The sequence below is a fragment of the Notolepis coatsorum genome, assembly GCF_963971535.1.
Source record: "Notolepis coatsorum genome assembly, chromosome: 12".
NCBI classification, from domain to species: Eukaryota; Metazoa; Chordata; class Actinopteri; order Aulopiformes; family Paralepididae; genus Notolepis; species Notolepis coatsorum.
The window spans coordinates 76,245,199-76,263,361 of NC_140176.1; the positions used below are offsets into that span (position 1 = coordinate 76,245,199).

Here is an 18,163-nt window from a genome sequence, read left to right on the forward strand (position 1 = left end):
TAGGCTTTAAACAGGATGTACATATTATTATTCTTTTTAACACATTAAACCAATTCCTACACACAAAATATATATCCTCCACTATATCATTCCCTGTTTTAAATTACAGATAACCAAGTAAACAGTACAATACAATCATATCGCTCACGTGACGATTACCTTGCGTCAACCCCTCCCATTTAACCTGGCGGATATGTGTGCTTCTGCTTGGCCAACACGTCAACCTAGGAGTGCAGAGCGAAGCGAATGCATCATGACTGTGAGTAAATAAATGTGATGTGATGAATGAATGTCTTGCTGTATGAACGCCATTCTGCTATAACAACGGAAACGGAATGAAATGATTGTGCGCATTCGGACATCCTACGAAAGCTGACAAGAGGGAATGTTTGGTGTGTGTGTGTGTGTGTGTGTGCTCCGCGGCATATGGCGTGTGTGCGTTCCCATGTGCGCTGTCCACATGAAACGCACCACATTACATTATACGGTTATGGTATATGGAAAGACAGACAATGAGTGTGTGTGTATGTACAGTATGCGCACTGCCCGCAAAGTCAGTGACGGAGCCGCACCGTCACAGTAACGAATCGATTCCACGTCGCGCTGTGTGTGAGAGAGAGAAGGAGAGAGGGAGAGATCTGCCTGTGTTTGGAGACGGGGCGAGTTTTGTTTCTAACTTTTCTATTTATATATTGTGTTTCAAGTTGTGAATTAGAGTCTAGACTATACTTTATTTGACTGGTTGTGTGTTGTTGTAGTAACAGCTGAGCGACTCGTTCATAAGAGCCGATTCATTGCCGTGAGCGTGAGTCGAATCGCTCACGTCTTGCCATGAGTCTGTTGCGTGGTACTGTACTGTACATGTTTGCAAAATGTTTGGTATAGCGCCCCTAGTGGCGAAGCACCCACCGGCCGCCACTGCTCTACTATAAGCTAGTCACACTGAGGTGTGTCTTTTGGTCTTTGTTCTGGTGCCGAGTACATTGTCTGTTACCTTGAGTATATAGTCAGAAGAGATTCCCACACTAAGGCTGAGGTTAGACTAGTGTATTCCTGGCGTTTTTTTATACGTTTTTGACGACGTATCATGTCCTATCTACACAGAAACGCGTTTTTTGGCGTTTTTTTGTGGATACGGCTGAAACGCAAAATTGTGTTTGCGTTTGGAGATACGCAAAAAAAACGCCAGGAATACAGCTGACTGACTTGGAACTTCCTTAGGCGCCTGAGGAAGTAGAGGCGTTGTCGTGCCTTCTTCACAACACTGTCAATGTGTGTGGTCCATGTCAAGTCCTCGGATATGTAGGCTCCGAGGTACTTAAAGCTGTTGACTCTCTCAACCGGTGCCCCGTCGATGCTGAGGGGGCTGTAGTCCTTGACCCCCGACCTCCTGAAGTCCACAATCATCTCCTTTGTTTTGCTGACGTTCAGGGAGAGGCTGTTTTCCTGGCACCATCCCGCCAGGACCTTGACCTCTTCCAGGTAGGCCCTCTTGTCGTTATGTTGAATGAAGTAAGAATCCACTGCAGTAAAAATATCCTCACCTCGAGTGGTGGTAGTAAGGTTGCCTGACATGAGAATGTCCTGCTTCAGATCCTCATTTTCGATATATTGCACATAAACGATGAGCACAGCCTCGTCTGCGACAGTTGTAGTTTCATCAAGTTGTATGGCAAATGGACCCTTTCTAAGATTTTCTGACAGCTGCTGCTCGCAATCACTTGACATCTTATCAATTCGGTCTTTCACTACATTGTTCGAGAGTGGTACTGATTTTAGTTTATCCGCCACCTGTGGGCCGCACAGTTTCTAAACCATTTTGATGCAGGCTGGTTTGATGAGCTGCTCGCCAATATTGTGCGGTTTCTTTGCTTTTGCAATTAAAAGCGAACACTCAAAGGAGGCTTCGGTAGCCTTCTGTAAATCACTGCCACCCCTGCTCCACGCTACTCTAACATCAACAGGCTTGTTCGCCTTGAGAGACTGTTCTTTCCTCCGAAAAAAGTCTGGATCCTTCCCAACGGTTTCTGGGTGCTTAGACGCCTGATGTCTCTTCAGCTTGCTGGGCTTCAGGCTCGAGTTTGCCAACTTTTCTCCACAAATCACACACTCAGGTCGTTTGTCTGGTCCCTCAGTGAAGCCCATGGTGATGTAATTTTCGCGATTGCTGTATGTCCTAACTTTTTTTGCAGATGAGCTGCCGTCATCTCCTTTTCGTTTGTCACACATTTTCGCCTCTGGCGGCTGACTGCAGACGAGCCGAGAAAGTTAACTAGCGTGCTAGGCTAGCTACAGAAAGTGATACAGTCAACTGATTCACGTTTTAGCGGCTACCCGGTAGCCTACTGTTAACGTTCAAAAATCATGTCTAGATGTTTATTTATTTTTCTTTATTTTTATTGTAGTGGAGAGACTATTCATGCTTCTGATGATAAAAATATGCGAATTAAATATTTATCTAAAAAAAAAAAAAAAAAAATCAAATCATCTGTGGTCTGGCGGACCCCATGCGCCCCCTGGTGGACATTTAAGTTTCTCAACCAGTAGAGAATGGTCCAGCACATCAAATGCAGCACTAAAATCTAACAGCACAGCTCCCACCAACATAGTTATCTATAGCTTTAAGCCAGTCATCAGTCATCTGTATCAAGGCAGTAGAAGTAGAGTGACCAGCTCTATAGGCATGTTGAGAATCTGTTGCAAGCTTGTTTGAAACAAAATACTCTTGAATTTGTGAATGCACCAACTTTTCCATGATTTTGCTCAAGACAGGTAAAATACTTATAGGTCTAGAATTTCCCTCATTAAAAGCAGCTTTGGTATCCTTAGGTAAAGGAAAAACCTTAGCCTCCTTCCACATCTTTGGAAATAGGCCCACATCCAAACATCTATTCATAATATGACATATAAGAGATGCTATGATACCAGCAGTCATTCTCAGCACTTTACTATCCAGGTTATCTAGGCCTGCTAACTTACTATCAGGAAGAGAGCGGAGTAACCTCACTGACTTCAGCCTGATGAAATTCAAATTCACACATTTTGTCTTTCATTATAATATACTTAATACAGTCATTTGTTTTAAGGTTGTTTGAAATATTCATAGCATGCCTTAGTTTAGATACTTTACCCACATATTAATCATTAAAATGATTTGCAATTTCACCTGGTTTTGTGAGAACAAATCCATTTGATTCCACTAAGGGTGTGCACACAGTTGTCTTTCGACCCATCTTTTCATTAAAAACATTCCATATTTGTTTGCTATCATTTCTCGCATCATATAACCTTTGTTTAAAATAGTCCCTTTTTTTACCTTGTTTAGTTTTGTCACCTGATTGCGTAAAGCACAGTATTTATGCCTGTCATCAATTGAACCAGAACTAACTGAGGCTTTTTTGGCCATGTTTCTCTCTTTCATTAGGGTCCTGAGACTGCTGTCAAGCCATGGGGCAGATCTTGCACCATTGGATTGGATTGGCTGGGACTGTGCATCAAAAAAATTAGTCCGGTCCCGGTTTTACTTCTCAGGCATGCAGCTGGATACTATTGCATTGACTGGGGGGACTGGGAGCAGCGTGGATTATGTGTTTTTGGATATAACGTTGGATCAATAAACGCGATCAATATTTGGAATGGCGATCAGGAATTGGATTAATCTTTTTGCATGACATCAGATGTGAGGTAAGGCCTTTATGTTACGAATCTTGGGGTAATCAGATGTTCTTATCACCGCCATCGGAGCGTGCACGTGTGTGTGAGGTTCGCGCCGACCAAAGTACAGAGAAGCGATTTTTCAGACCTGCTTCTCTTCGTGCATGAGGACACATATACTATCGATAATCTAGCGTTTATTTGAAAACTATTCATAAATCAAGCGACAAATGGCACGCTTTCTAAGGAAATACATTTAAGCTCGATTTGCTGAGTTTATTGAGATGAGACAGAACGCCCTAGAAATATATTTATATTCATCATGGTATAAAATGGAAATGTATGTATGAAAAAATTATCTGTTTCGTGCATGTTGACTGGAAGCAACTCATTGACGATCACTGTGTTATTTAGATCTATTGCTATTATATTTGATATGTTTTAAGCACTCGCAAATAAGTCCTATTCTCCATTGGATAAAGCGTTGGCCCAGAAGGGCCATCAGCAGAGGGTGCTGTTGGCCCTGAATGAGTTAACCTCTTAAGCCTGACGGGTCCAGTACCGGTCCCAAAATGACATTACATCATAAATCAATCTCTGTATGACATAATGTTGCATTTTCTTTTCAAATGTAGCCAAGAGTAAAAACCATAATCCTGTCAAAACATAAGTCATAGTGAATATTTTCAACAATACGTTTGTTTACCAATAGGGTAAAGCAGGGCCGTGCACAGGACTTTAGAGGGGCAGGTGCTCAAATGCTGAAAAGGGCACTGGGCCTGTGCTATTTTTGGGGGCCCTTTTTGGGTGGGAGGGGCCTTTTTATGCTTTTTAGGGTTTTTTGGTGATCAAATATTGAATATTGAACTATAATAATCAGTGCAGGAGCTCACTTATCCTTGAAAGACACTTTTATCACTGACTTAAAAGGCCCATACATCTCCATAAATGTTCAGGGGGGAGGGAATAAGTGCATACCCTACAGACCCCAAGTCTGTTAGGACAGCAGACTCGGTTGGCACTGCTCAAAATGTACCCTTTTAAAATAGCTTTTAAATGAATTATTATCTTTATTTCATTGTCTTATTTTTCTTTATTTCTATAAATGTTACTTAAATATTTTATTATAATTTGTATCATTGTTTTATGTAGTTTTTTTTATCATTTTATTTGTTCTTTTTTAATGTCAACATATTATTTAAATTATTCAAATAATCTCAAATATGTTCCATTGTGATGTCACAGTATGATGTCATAATCAAACATTCTAGAACATTTGTGATGTCACAGTATGATGTCATAATCAAACATTCTGGAACATTTGTGATGTCACAGTATGCATAATCAAACATTCTAGGACATTTGTGATGTCACAGTATGATGTCATAATAGAACATTATAGAACATTTGTGTACAGTATATTCAACAATTCTCTCAGAAGATCTCAGATCTCAGAAGACCTCACTTGTTGTTTCCGGCTATTTGTCTGTAAGCTTGAATATATTCTGTAGATACAATTTAAAATCCCCACATGGAAAAGGATACAATGTCCTGTACAATCCTTAATGAGCTGCGTCTGGAGGGAAGGTTCTGTGATGTGTTTATTAAAGTCAACAGCACTGAGTTGAATGCCCACAAGGCCCTCCTGTGTGACTGGAGTGACTATTTCAGGTAAGTTTAGCTTGGTTCAGGTTAGCTTGGTTCAGGGTAGCTTGTTTAGTAAACAGATACCATACTGTACTTTTACTGTAAACAGATACTATACTGTACTTCTACTGTAAACAGATATACTGTACATCTACTGTAAAATATACTATACTGTACTTATACTGTAAAAATACTATACTGTACTTCTACTGTAAACATATACTATACTGTACTTCTACTGTAAACAGATAATATACTGTACTTCTACTGTAAACAGATACTATACTGTACTTCTACTGTAAACAGATACTATACTGTACTTCTACTGTAAACAGATACTATATTGTACTTCTACTGTAAACTGATACTGTACTTATACTGTAAACAGATACTATACTGTACTTATACTGTAAAAAGATACTATACTTCTACTGTGCTAAGACCCTACTTCTACAGTGAAAATATATGACTACACAGGACAGAATGTTGCTTACTGTTTACTCAACAGATATCTCTATACTCTGCGTCCCACAGAGCCCTCTTCACTCGCTGGAGCGACTCAGAGAAAGCAGTCTACACAATCCCTGGGGTGTCCCCGGGTATGATGCAGCTCATCATAGAGTACGCCTACACATGCTTTGTGCTGGTGACAGCAGAGAACGTGGAAAAGCTTCTGGTGGCTGCAGACCAGCTTCTCGTCACTGGCATAGTAGGAGCGTGCTCTGACTTCCTAGAGGGCCAGCTGTCTCTGGAAAACTGTATCGGCATCTGGCGGTTTGCGACCATCTACTACTGCCCTGACCTGAGGTGCAAGGCCCATCTGTTCATCGTGTGCTACTTTGAGGAGATGCTGCGCGTCTCACAGGAGTTTGTGGAGCTGTCCCTGCAGCAACTGGTGGACATCATCGAGAGGGATGATCTGAACGTGAAGAGCGAGGAGATGGTGTTCGAGGCCGTCCTCCGTTGGATCGACCACTCCGTAAAACACACATCCCTTTGCTGCTGCCCAAGGTAACTAATTGTATTACTGTGCATTACATTAAAACAACACTAGGTTCCCTAGTACAGTGGTTCTCAAACATTTGGGTCCAAACTGTTCCCTAGCAACAGAAACCGTCTACAACCATTGTCTAAGTTGTACCCGCTGTCTGCTTGTCTCTTCCCAGGTTCGCATGGGCTTGATGAGGCCTGACTACTTGCTGAACAACGTCCAGAACAACCCTGTGGTGAGGGACAGCCACGACTGCAGGCCCCTCATCCTCAGCGTCCTGAACCCCCCTGGCTCCGACTGGCTCCCAAACCCCCTGACCCGTCCATGCCTGCCCCAGGAGGTCCTATTGGCCATCGGAGGCTGGGGTGGCATGGAGGCTTACAATATCCGAGCCGGTGGATGGATGGACATGAGCGTTGAGGCGGAGAGTCCCTGGATTGGCCAGTGTGGCCCCGGCACTGCTTATCTCCACGGTCTGGTCTACTGCGTCGGCGGCGGCTGGGATTTGAACAGTATTTGCAGGTTCAACCCTGTCACTCGCAGCTGGCTGCAGGCGGCTCCCATGCACTCACGCCGCAGTCACCTCAGCGTGGTCGCGTTGGGCGGCTGTATCTGCGCCATGGGAGGGGAGGACGGAAGTGTGGATCTGAACACCGCCGAGCGCTACAAGCCTGAAACCAACCAGTGGACAGTGATCTCACCCATGCTGGAGCACAGGAGCCACGCCGGGGCAGCAGCCCTCCAGGGCAAGGTGGGTGGAACTGAGGGACACAGGGTGCTAGATGAACACAAGGAGCGTTAGATCAGAAATCATAAATGTCTTTATTGCCAAGTGAGCTTGCACATACAAAAGATGAGTCTGGGTCCTTTGGTGCATCAACATTAACAGACAATTAAAGTAGAATGAAATCAAGTGGAATATATAAACTAAATTAGAATATTCTTTCTTATTACAGGTTTACATCTGTGGTGGCTGCAACAGGACGGGGTGTCTGCTCACAGCTTAGTGCTACAGCCTAGACACCGACCAGTGGACTCTGATCGCCCCCATGAGCAGCAGGCGTGGCGGAGTGGGAGTGGCTGCGTACGGAGGACAAGTCTATGCGGTAGGTGCACACAGAGAGAAATGCTTTATACTAGATATTTTTATAGATATGTATAATTTGACTTGCAATGCTGCTGTGATGCCCTCATTTCCCTAAGTGTCTGCCTGCCTGCCTTAACCACACACTAAAACATTCCTCTCATGTGTCCTGTCCTCAGGTGGGAGGGTGGGACGGTGAACACCACCTGCGTAGCGCGGAGGCCTACAGCCCCTTGACTGACTCCTGGTGCGCCCTGCCCGACATGCTCACCCCCTGCAGCGAGTTTGGCATCGGGGTGCTGGACGACCTGCTCTTAGTGGTCGGAGGCTGCAATGGCTCCACCACCCTCTCTAAGGTAGAGCGCTACGACTAGAGCAGCAACATTTTGGGGTTGGGCTGAGAGGAGACGCCCTGTGTGGGGTTTCATTGATAATGTTTGATTACTACGAGCTGTCAGAAGCTAGCCCGGCATAGTTCTGACAGCTGTCACTTGTGCTACTGCGAAATAAATTACACACGGCTTTGTGTTGTCAACTGATAGAAATTGTGCGTTTCTCTATTCCGATGATTTCTACAATATAATATATAAATAACTGTTGTTTACTAGTACCTTACTACTATGTACTATGTTACTATCCGTATACTACTACCTACCATGCTAATATGTCTATTATACTATGCACTCAGGGTGTAACACTCAAGTTAAACACTATTTGACGAACAATGCCACTGACCATAAGCTGCCAGAGATGCACATCTCCTGCTGACCAGAAAACCACACACTTTTCTGATAGTGGGGTGCCTGGACACTCAGTAATTTAAAATGTATGCGAAAGTTTCGTTTTCACTTCTAATTTGAAGATAAGGATCTATTGAACAATTTTGGCTTGAGTGTCAAGAAACCAGTTGAATTTAATAAAAAATTATCCAAAATGGCCACAATCGAAATCATGAATTCTTTAAAAACGTCTTAATGTTCACACAATTGCTGTGTAATATAATTTTGTATTGTTATTTTAAGTTAATACTGTGTGAGGAATCAACTGGAGTTCAAATATTGATGTTTTGAATATTCTGGTATGGCAAAAATCAAAGATGACTGCAATTTCTGTATTTATTTCAAATTACGCTTCATAACCTTTATTCTATTGAACCTAGAATGGTGATGTTGGTGCCTGTACCTAGGTTTTCATGAATGAGTAATTGAATACAAATTAAATAAACATGATTGGAGCATATCTTATATGATATTTCACACAATGAGACAATAAATATGTGGAGAACTAGAGTTAGATATGAGAACTGTAAACAACAGTTGATTGTGAAGAACAAACGATGATTGTGAAGAATGTCCTCATTACAAGAAAGGATCTGCATCTCAGCACCAATGTCAACGCCATGCCAAAGACCTGATGGAGGTGTTGCTGAGCAATGGGAATCCCTTTGAGGAGGGCAGTAAAGACCTGCTTACATTAGACAATAATGTATTGGGCGGTTTTGGTGATCAAATATTGAATATTGAACTATAATAATCAGTGCAGCAGCTCACTTATCCTTGAAAGACACTTTTATCACTGACTTAAAAGGCCCATACATCTCCATAAATGTTCAGGGGGGAGGGAATAAGTGCTTACCCTACAGACCCCAAGAAGTGCTGTATATTCTGTATTGTTTAATATAATATAAATGCATTTTTTTTATTCCAATCCCGATTTGTATTTGAGATTCCCAAATCCCATCGGACTTGACGTCTTTGTGTCCCTCAATGAGTGTAATACCAGCATTCAACTGTATGCGCCACAGCGGTTTCTATCATCATCATCATCACCACCCACGCTATGCATAAAATATATAGGTCCGCGGAGAGGCACACTGAGGAGGCCGTGCAAACTGCAATGGAATACGGGGGCATCTCTCTCTTTACCTAATATTTTGATTCTATCCTGACATTTTTCAGTTGGAAGGGCAGTCTATATGCGTAACGAATTTTATTTTAAATCTTTATTTTTTTTTTTAAAAGGGCACTTTTTTATGAGGCTCAAAAAGGCAGGTGCTCAAGCACCCCTTGGGCTCTATGTGTGCACGTGCCTGGGGTAAAGTGTTATTAGTGAGATTTTAGTTTATGGAATGTGTTTATAATTTAGTGAATATCCACAAAAAAAAATGTATCCACTTTTTCTCCCTATTTTCAATTTTTCTCCCATCCCAATTTCGTATTTTCCAATTCTTCCCTCCCCTGTCTTGAACGTTGCTAGACTATGCCTCCCACTGGTCGGCTGTAGTGAGGATAGAAGCCTTGCATCACGTGTCCCCTCCGTTACACGAGGAGGCAGCCTGTCGCATCTTTTCACCGCAACAGCTCGAACTCTCAGTGGCGAGGAGTAACGCGTGGGAGGCTCACACTGCCCCCGATACTTCCTGATTCTGCTGTACCGGCATCACCCGACCGACCTGTAGGAGTCGCTGTCCACAACGTCCAATCCCCACCCACCGGCTTTCCCACCCTCTAACACTGCCAATTGTGTTAGTATGTCGGCCGGCCAAGCCGGTAGCAACGCCGAGAGCTGGGCTCGATACCAGCATATCCTGCGTTAGTGGCGAGCGCCTTGCCCACTGCACCACTCAGCCACCCCAAAACAAAATGTCTGATTATTTGTTCAAAGCATGCTCAAAGAGAGAAACACAGATTAAATATTTATTTGCAGGGTGCAGATATTGAACAAGTTAAGGAGGCCAGATTGTGCGGAGTTATAATAGATGAAACACTCTCTTGGTCAACTCACGTTAACAATATTGTAACAAAAATAAGCAGAAGTATTTCAATTATTAGACGGAATGCCTATTTTTTAAATGACACAGCTACCAAGCAAGTCATACAATCGCTATTTTGTCACATCTGGACTATTGTCCAGCAATCTGGTAAAATGCATCTAAACAAGACTTAAATAAAATACAGTATACTCAAAATAGAGCTGCAAGACTTGCATTGCATAGCTCAATTAGAAACAGTGTTGAAAAAATGCATAAGGAACTGTCATGGATGAGTCAATGATATTGTTTATGAGAAATATTTATACTTTACATAAACCTGTAGGCCTCTTTTTGCAACTGTTGCTTACTAGTGATGCTCAACTATGGCACTAGACAAGCCTTGAGGGGTCAGTTCGCCCTGCCGAAACCCAGAACTGAAGCCTTAACACATTCACGGCCAGGGGTCGCTGTTTACCTTCTGGGTAGAATGTCAGGGCTTTGTTCAATGGGGCGCTTTGTTCACTTGCAAGTGCTTAAAATATATGAAATATTATAGCTATGGATCTAATACACCCGTCGATTGTCAGTGAGTTGCTTCCAGTCAACATGCACAAAACAGATTGTTTTTTCATCCGTTTTATACCATTATATACCGTTTTGAATATGAGTATAGTTTGGGTGCTTCTGAGTAATCCCAGGAAAAGACGCGATAATAGCGCTTTAGTGAAATCCACTTATCACATTGTAATTTTTTGCCTGATTATCTAATCATCCTGAAATCAACGCTAGATTATCGTTATTATCCTTCCTTATGCAAGAATGAAATGTGGTTTCGACCGGCGCGCCCCCCCCTCCTGCCACCAACGGCACACACACACACAGCTGCAATTGCGGGAGCAAGAAATATCAGATCAACGCAAGATTTGATATATAGTGTTCTTTCCTTGTCTCTGATGTAATGCAAAAACAATAATCCAATTATCTGATCGCGGAGGTCCGTGCCACGTTCTCCAGCATTGCATATGAAGGAGGGGGGGGGGGGGCAGCCTCGTAGATGTATTGTTGTAACAGGTTACCTCGCCGGCGTATTTAAACCCCGCCCACACGGCTCAGCTCGGCCCAGGAAAAAAAACATGGTTTCTAATGGAGTGCAATAGCGACCACAATGCATTAGAGGGCGGTATTGACCGTCTGCAATTGCAGACACACTCAGAACAGCATGCACAAGGTGCCTCGATGAATTATGAATGGCGATAGCGAATAAAATAAATAACGAGTTAAAAACGTATATACGTGATTGGCCACCAAGCGCTGGTTCCCAATCACGTATATATATGTGAATGGCCCCGGATGTGTTAAAGAAGACTGTAGTGTACAGGGCAATGTCCTACTGGAATAGACTTCCACAATATTTAGTTTCAATTACCAGTAAAGTTGGATTCAGGAAGAGACTAAGAAAATATGTAATGCAGAAAGAGATTGATTTTGGTTAAGTCTAATCTGTCTGATGAATGGATTATTGTGTTGGGTTATGTATTAATTTGGAATGTCTTTGTCTAATGGTTATGAGGAATATTAGTATATGGAATGTCGAGCTGTTTTTGAACAAGTTTCAGTTTTCTCTGAGATGTTTCCGTTTGTTGTTTTATTGATATTTGTTGTTTTATTGATATTTGATTTGTTCTATATGTTTGTATATTTGTTATTGTTCTATATTTGTCTGATTTTGATTAGTTTATTGTTCTATATTTGTCTGAATTTTTTATTGGTGTTTTATTGATATTTGTTTTATTTGATGTTTTATTGATTATTCTTGTTTGATTTGTATATGTTTGTATTCAGACCCCAGGAAGAATAGTCGCTGCTGAGGCAGTGACTAATGGCGATCTGAAATAAAGAAATAATTGTGATTGGATGATCAAGAAGAGGGCAGGGTTTGAGAGGTTAAACTATACCGTTGATTGTTTCCTCATCATATCGTTTTCTTTCAGACAGGACCATTTTAGAACTCGACGACACTGAAGATCTCCAACTGGAGTGAAACGTGGACTGGAGCTGCCACCGCTACAGTTCCTGCATAATCTCAGCATTAGCAAAACCTTCACGTTTCATCTGTATTGTAGTGCTTATGCTGCTTGACGAGTTACCTCACATTGATGCTTTTCTTTTGGACTTGAGTCCCAGAGCCTGCAGGATAATGAAAGACCCTCACCACCCCAATAACAGCCTGTTTCAGCTGCTGAGGTCAGGCAGACGCCTGCAAATCCCAGCTACTAGGACAGAGCGGCTTAGGCTCAGCTTCTTCCCCCAGGCCATCAGAGCCATGAACAATGTACATTGAGTGCTCAGAACATTGAACTGTCCACACACAAGCACACATGAACACACACACGACACGCACACTGTGCACGCTCACACACGAGCAGCCACTTAACACTTTAACATGAGCGGGCACACACTCATGTCGCACACACGCACACTTATGGCCAAAGGAAAGGACACTTTAAATTAGAATAACAGGAACAGTGTATTGCACTACCAAAGCTAACTAGCATGTCACACATGCGCTGTAAATAACTATGTACAGATACCGAGATGTCACTCCATGTTACCTGCTATCTGTTACTGCACAATGTTGTTTCTTCTTTTGATTCTATTATATGTACCACTGTATTGCACATCGTTGCGGGCAAGACCACCCGCATTTCATTGTATACCTGTATGCCGTGACAATTAAAACTCTTGACTTGACTTGACTTGACTTGACTTTTTTAAGGGTTTTATTTTGATGTTTGTTTGCATATTATAATGACTATATGCAAAGCCTCGTTTCAAGGCAGTAGGTTGTGCCAAATAGTTTGCACTTTAAAACATTAAGATTTCAGTTCTGTTCAGTTTTCTTTTTTTTTTTACTGGATTTTCTTGAGTCACCTATAAGCCTTAAAATGTGACGACGCCCTAGAGAGACAAGTAGCCCACCGGACGGTCACTAGGAAAACACTAGACACTTTATTATAACCCAGAGGTTGTATGAGGCATCTGACAATAGAGCTGTAGCTAATTAATAGTAGAAATAAATAAATAATAATAATCCAGTTGAAATAAAAACTTGACATTTCTTTGTATGAGCCTGTTGGCAATTTGATTGTCAATTGACAGAGGTTTGGCACTTTTACAAAGTAAAAATGCCATTGTATTGTATACCATTGACTCTGAAGTCTTTAGGAGGCATTTACCAGAGAGAAGCTTTATTGAACAAAATGTTTAAAAGAAAACTTATTTATTGCCTTTTATTTATTTATTTATTTCACCTTTATTTCACCAGGGAAGTCATTAACACATCCAGCGCCGGAAACGCTTTCCAGCGTTATTGCCCGCCATGCGTTGTCTGCCAAGATCGCTGTACAGCGTTTTTGAGATCAATATTTCATTTTTTCGCCATGGCATTCATAATTCATCCAGCCAACCCCTGATGCCCTAGCTGGACCCTAGATGTGACTGCAACGGCTCAATACCGCCGCCTGGTCGATGGTCGGGCGAGTTACACTCTCGCAAAAACCGGAAGGGCCATCGGTGCATCGATGAAATTCTTCCGGCAGTCACATCTCGCTACAGGACTCCTGACAGACACTATAGTACATATGGATCGCTTTCTAAACTTAATAATTGATATGATTTCGGCGTTTATTGCGCCATACAAACCGGAAATGGACCTAGGCAATCGGCGTCGAATAATTGGGATCTTTCACCGCCAGTCTCATAATGATAATCTATATCATATGCGTTTGGGCCTATAACTAGCGTTTTTGGAATTACAGCAGAAAAGATTAAAAACATACTTATATTCTCAAAGGTATTAACACAACAATGTATGAATGAAAAAGTATAACGTTCCCACATCCTGAACGATAGATAATCGATGTTGAATGGGTCATAGTAATGTCAATATAGCAATACAATTTAAAAAGTTATAGCCCTGCAAAGAAGGTAAACATTTCCATAGGCTTTTAACGGTGGCAGAGGGGTATGAGATGGGCACAGATTGTGATAAGAACAGATTTGTGTATGTATGTAGGTTAGAATCACAGGCCCCATGGTTGGTATTGGGCCTTGTGAAGTACTGAGATCAAACTCAGTCCAAGGTCAATGCAAGTCAGGGTCTGGGCTTCTAGAAAGACACATTATAGTTACAGACATGTACATCGATCAAAACAAACTGTATCTAAACGGCATTGCTTTTTTTTCTCTCTCTTCTTAAGGAGGGAAAATGGAACCAGTGGGGTACTTTCTGTCTACTTGTAGAATTCATGCTCCTGTTCGTCCTTCTTGATAACAGTTTTGTAAGCTTTCTCAAAGTCTTTCCCCAGGATGATGTACCGGTTCTCACGCACTGCCATCATGCCAGCCTCCTGGCAGATGGAGTTGATATCAGCTCCTGAAATCTTGTCCGGTCTGGCCACATAGTCCTCCAAGTCAACCTCCTCAGACAGGTTCATCTTGCTGGTGATAGTAGAGAAGACGAGGCGTTTCTGCCTGCGATCAGGCAGGGGGAACTCTATCTTCCTGTCCAGACGACCAGGACGCAGCAGGGCCGGGTCCAGTGTGTCCGCCCTGTTGGTGGCCATGATCACAATGACGTTGACATTCTGGTCGAAGCCATCCATTTGGTTGAGCAGCTCCAGCAGGATTCTCTGTACCTCTCGGTCAGCTCCAGTCTGTGTGTCAAAACGCTTGGTGGCGATGGCGTCAATCTCATCAATGAAGATGATGGCAGGCGCATTCTCCTTCGCCAGCCTGAAGACGTCACGCACCATACGAGGGCCCTCGCCCAAGTACTTCTGAACAAACTCAGAGCCTACGACCCGAATGAACGCTGCGGTGGTGTGGTGAGCAACAGCCTTGGCCAACATGGTCTTGCCGCAGCCTGGAGGTCCGTACATGAGGATACCCCTGGGTGGGTCAATGCCAATCTGTTTATAGAGCTCAAAGTGTGTGAGGGGCAGCTCCACAGCTTCCCTAACTTCCTGCTTCTGGATGTCCATCCCTCCGATGTCAGCATACATCACATCTGGTTTCTGGTCTGATGTGAGTATCATGATGCTACTGTCGGCCTCTGGAGGGAGCACGTCAACCAGGGCGTTGCTGTGCTTGTGCAGGGCTACAGAGGCATTGGGCTTCAGCAGCTCTCTGTCTATGGTGCTCAGGATGCGCACATAGTAGTTGGACCCTGTGCCTGTGGTGGAACCAACGATGGCCGTGTTCTGATCCACGGCCTCCAGGAACTGGCCAATGACCAGCGGGAGGCTCTGTATCCTCTTGACCTCCTCCTGGGCGTGGAGGAACTCCATCTTCAGGTTCTTCTGTTCATCTTTGATGTACTCCTCCTGCACCTCCAGGAACTCCAGCTCCTGCTGCAGCTTCTTGTATCTGCTGTAAAGGTCTTCTTGATCTTCTGGTTCTGGTGCCAGGAAGGACAGACCTGTCTGAGGCCTGGAAATCAGCATGGCTGGCGTGTCGTCCGGGTCCTTTTCTACAGCTACGGTATAGGCAAGGCTTCAATCTATGTTGTTTAGTCTATCTGTTCAGTACTGCTCAGCACTGTTTCAAGATGCACAATGAGCTCTTCTGTTGAATATATATAGATACACAAATGTTCTAGAATGTTTGATTATGACATCATACTGTGACATCGCAAATGTTCTAGAATGTTTGATTATGACATCATACTGTGACATCACAAATGTTCTAGAATGTTCTATTATGACAAATTAAGACGGTTCAATGACTTTATCTAAATTAGGACTGTCCCCGACTAAGGATTTGGATAGTCGACTGATTGGACGAAATTTGCCGATAGTCGACAATTAGTTTTGTCATTCCATTTGGGCTGTGGGGGGTGCTTAACACATTGGGCGCCGGGCATTGTGCCCATCTTATACCACTCTCTGCCAGCACTGTAAGCCTATGGAGATGTTTACCTTCTTTGCAGGGCTATAACTTTTAAAATTGTATTGCTATATTGACATTACTATGGCCCATGCAACATCGATTATCTATCGTTCCGGATGTGGGAACATTATATTTTTTCATTCGTACATTGTTGTGTTAATACCGTCTTGAATATAAGTATGTTTATAAGCTTTTCTGCTGTAATTCCAAAAAAAATTATATGATCGGTATACATTATGCTTCATCATGCGTGGAGGAAAGGGGGGGCGGGGGTCGTCTATAATTCCTTTATCGTCAGTAGTATGGGTTGATATATTGATCAAACTGTTTGCAAACAAAGAAACGCACTGAAAAATAATGTTACTGTCCTCTTACCGTTCGCTGATGAGACTATTATTTGACGCCCATCGCCTAGATCCATTTCCGGTTTGTATGGCGCAATAAACACTGAAATCATATTGATTATTGCGTTATGGAAGCGATCCATATGCACACCAGTGTTTGTCTGGACCCACCTAACAAGATATTACTGCCGGAGGAATTTCCTCGACGCACCGATCACAACTTCCGGTTTTGAGAGTGTAACTCGCCCGACCATCCACCAGGCGGCGGTATTGAGGCGTTGCAATCTCATTCAGGGTCCGGCTGTAGCACCGGAGGTTGGCTGGATGAATTATGAATGCCATGGCGAAAAAATGAAATATTGATTTAAAAAACGGCTTACGCCGTTGTTGCCGTTCAACGCATGGCGGCCAAAAACGCTGTAACTAGTTTATGGCGACCAATGTGTTAATGTCTGAAGGAGTCGACTGAAGGCTTCTTGTCCTCTGCAAAAGCATGCAATTGGTCCACTGATGGATACATCTTGATATTTGTCTAGTCTAGCGTGTTCATTAGATGGGTGAAATCCTCTTTCAGTGCCTCTGTGCCTGTTTTCTTAGGCAGTTAGCCTCTGGTATGCGTGCCATTAGCGTTAGCCACGCTTCTAGGCCTATTTTCTTTTGGAAAGAATGATATATAAAAAATTAAAAATGTAATTGTTTTTTTATAAATTTTTTATTTTTTATCTATTCCAGGGGTTCCCAAACTTTTCAGGCCGCGACCCTCAAATAACGGTGTCAGAGAGCCGCGACCCCCACTATTATAGGAGGTAAAAAGAAAATTATAATAATTTGAAATTATAATAATTTTTTTTTTTTTTTATAAATGGAAATGTATGGTTGAAACATGCAAACGTTCAAACGCACACACACTAATAAGCATTGGAGGCTTTTAACCAGGGCCGGAAAATCATTCAGGCCAGGAAATATATAGTGCAAAATATAGCCCCAGTCAGGCCACTTTTTAAGCAGGGGGTCTGGGGGTCCCCCACCAGGAATTTTTTTGTTACAAAGACTTCATTTCCTGCATTCTGGTGCAGGACTTTTTTTTATTTGTACCCTTTAAATGCCAGTGTTTGTGATGGCATCACCAATTATTGTTAAAAAACAGGCTAGCATATGTATGATTAGCAACAACACTGATTTTGATGGATTTTCTGTTTTTTTGTAATGTCAGATTGAAAAAAATACAATCTTTTATTCAACTTCAGCCCTGATCATAACACCACATATTCATTTTATAATTCTAACCCTTTAAATGCCAGTGTGTATGATGGCATATTTCAATATATCAAATGCAAAGTAGATTTTTACAGGCTAGCATGTGTCAATGATTAGCAACAACAGTTTTTTGTAAGGGTCCCGCCTCCACCAATCACATGCGGCTCCCTTTGTGTGTGTGCGAGAGCAAGAGAGAGAGATAGTTCTCCAACTTGTGTGAGTTGCAGTGATCTCCTGGTTGTTCCCCACCTAGGTTATAACTATTGCGCTGCTGCAACTAGAAACACTGGCCTGGCCTGCTTCTAAGTTCAGTGGCCTGACTGCATAAAAAAATATATATTTGGATTATAAAAAAAAAATTGGAAATCATCTGGCGACCCCCCCCCCCCCCCACCGCGGTGGCGGCGTTATAAGGGATTTCGGCTAGTATATTTCCTGGAAGGCGAGATACAGGCCGCTAAGCTAGTAATGTTAAATCCAATGGC

The 18,163-nt window shown here is 42.6% G+C and overlaps 1 protein-coding gene across 1 annotated transcript; it reads right to left on the reverse strand.

Moving 5' to 3' along the window:
* Nucleotides 1-14,389: 14,389 nt before the first annotated feature.
* On the reverse strand, nucleotides 14,390-15,663 carry LOC311238325 (26S proteasome regulatory subunit 6B-like). Its single transcript, XM_084326354.1, has one exon. It carries the CDS (start codon nucleotides 15,630-15,632, stop codon nucleotides 14,421-14,423), a length of 1,212 nt encoding a protein of 403 aa, XP_084182480.1. The 5' UTR covers nucleotides 15,633-15,663; the 3' UTR covers nucleotides 14,390-14,420.
* Nucleotides 15,664-18,163: the final 2,500 nt, after the last annotated feature.

What these genes read in the sequence shown, in the direction of transcription:
- LOC311238325 (XM_084326354.1), bottom strand. Translation starts at nt 15,632, where the DNA reads ATGCTGATTTCCAGGCCTCAGACAGGTCTGTCCTTCCTGGCACCAGAA.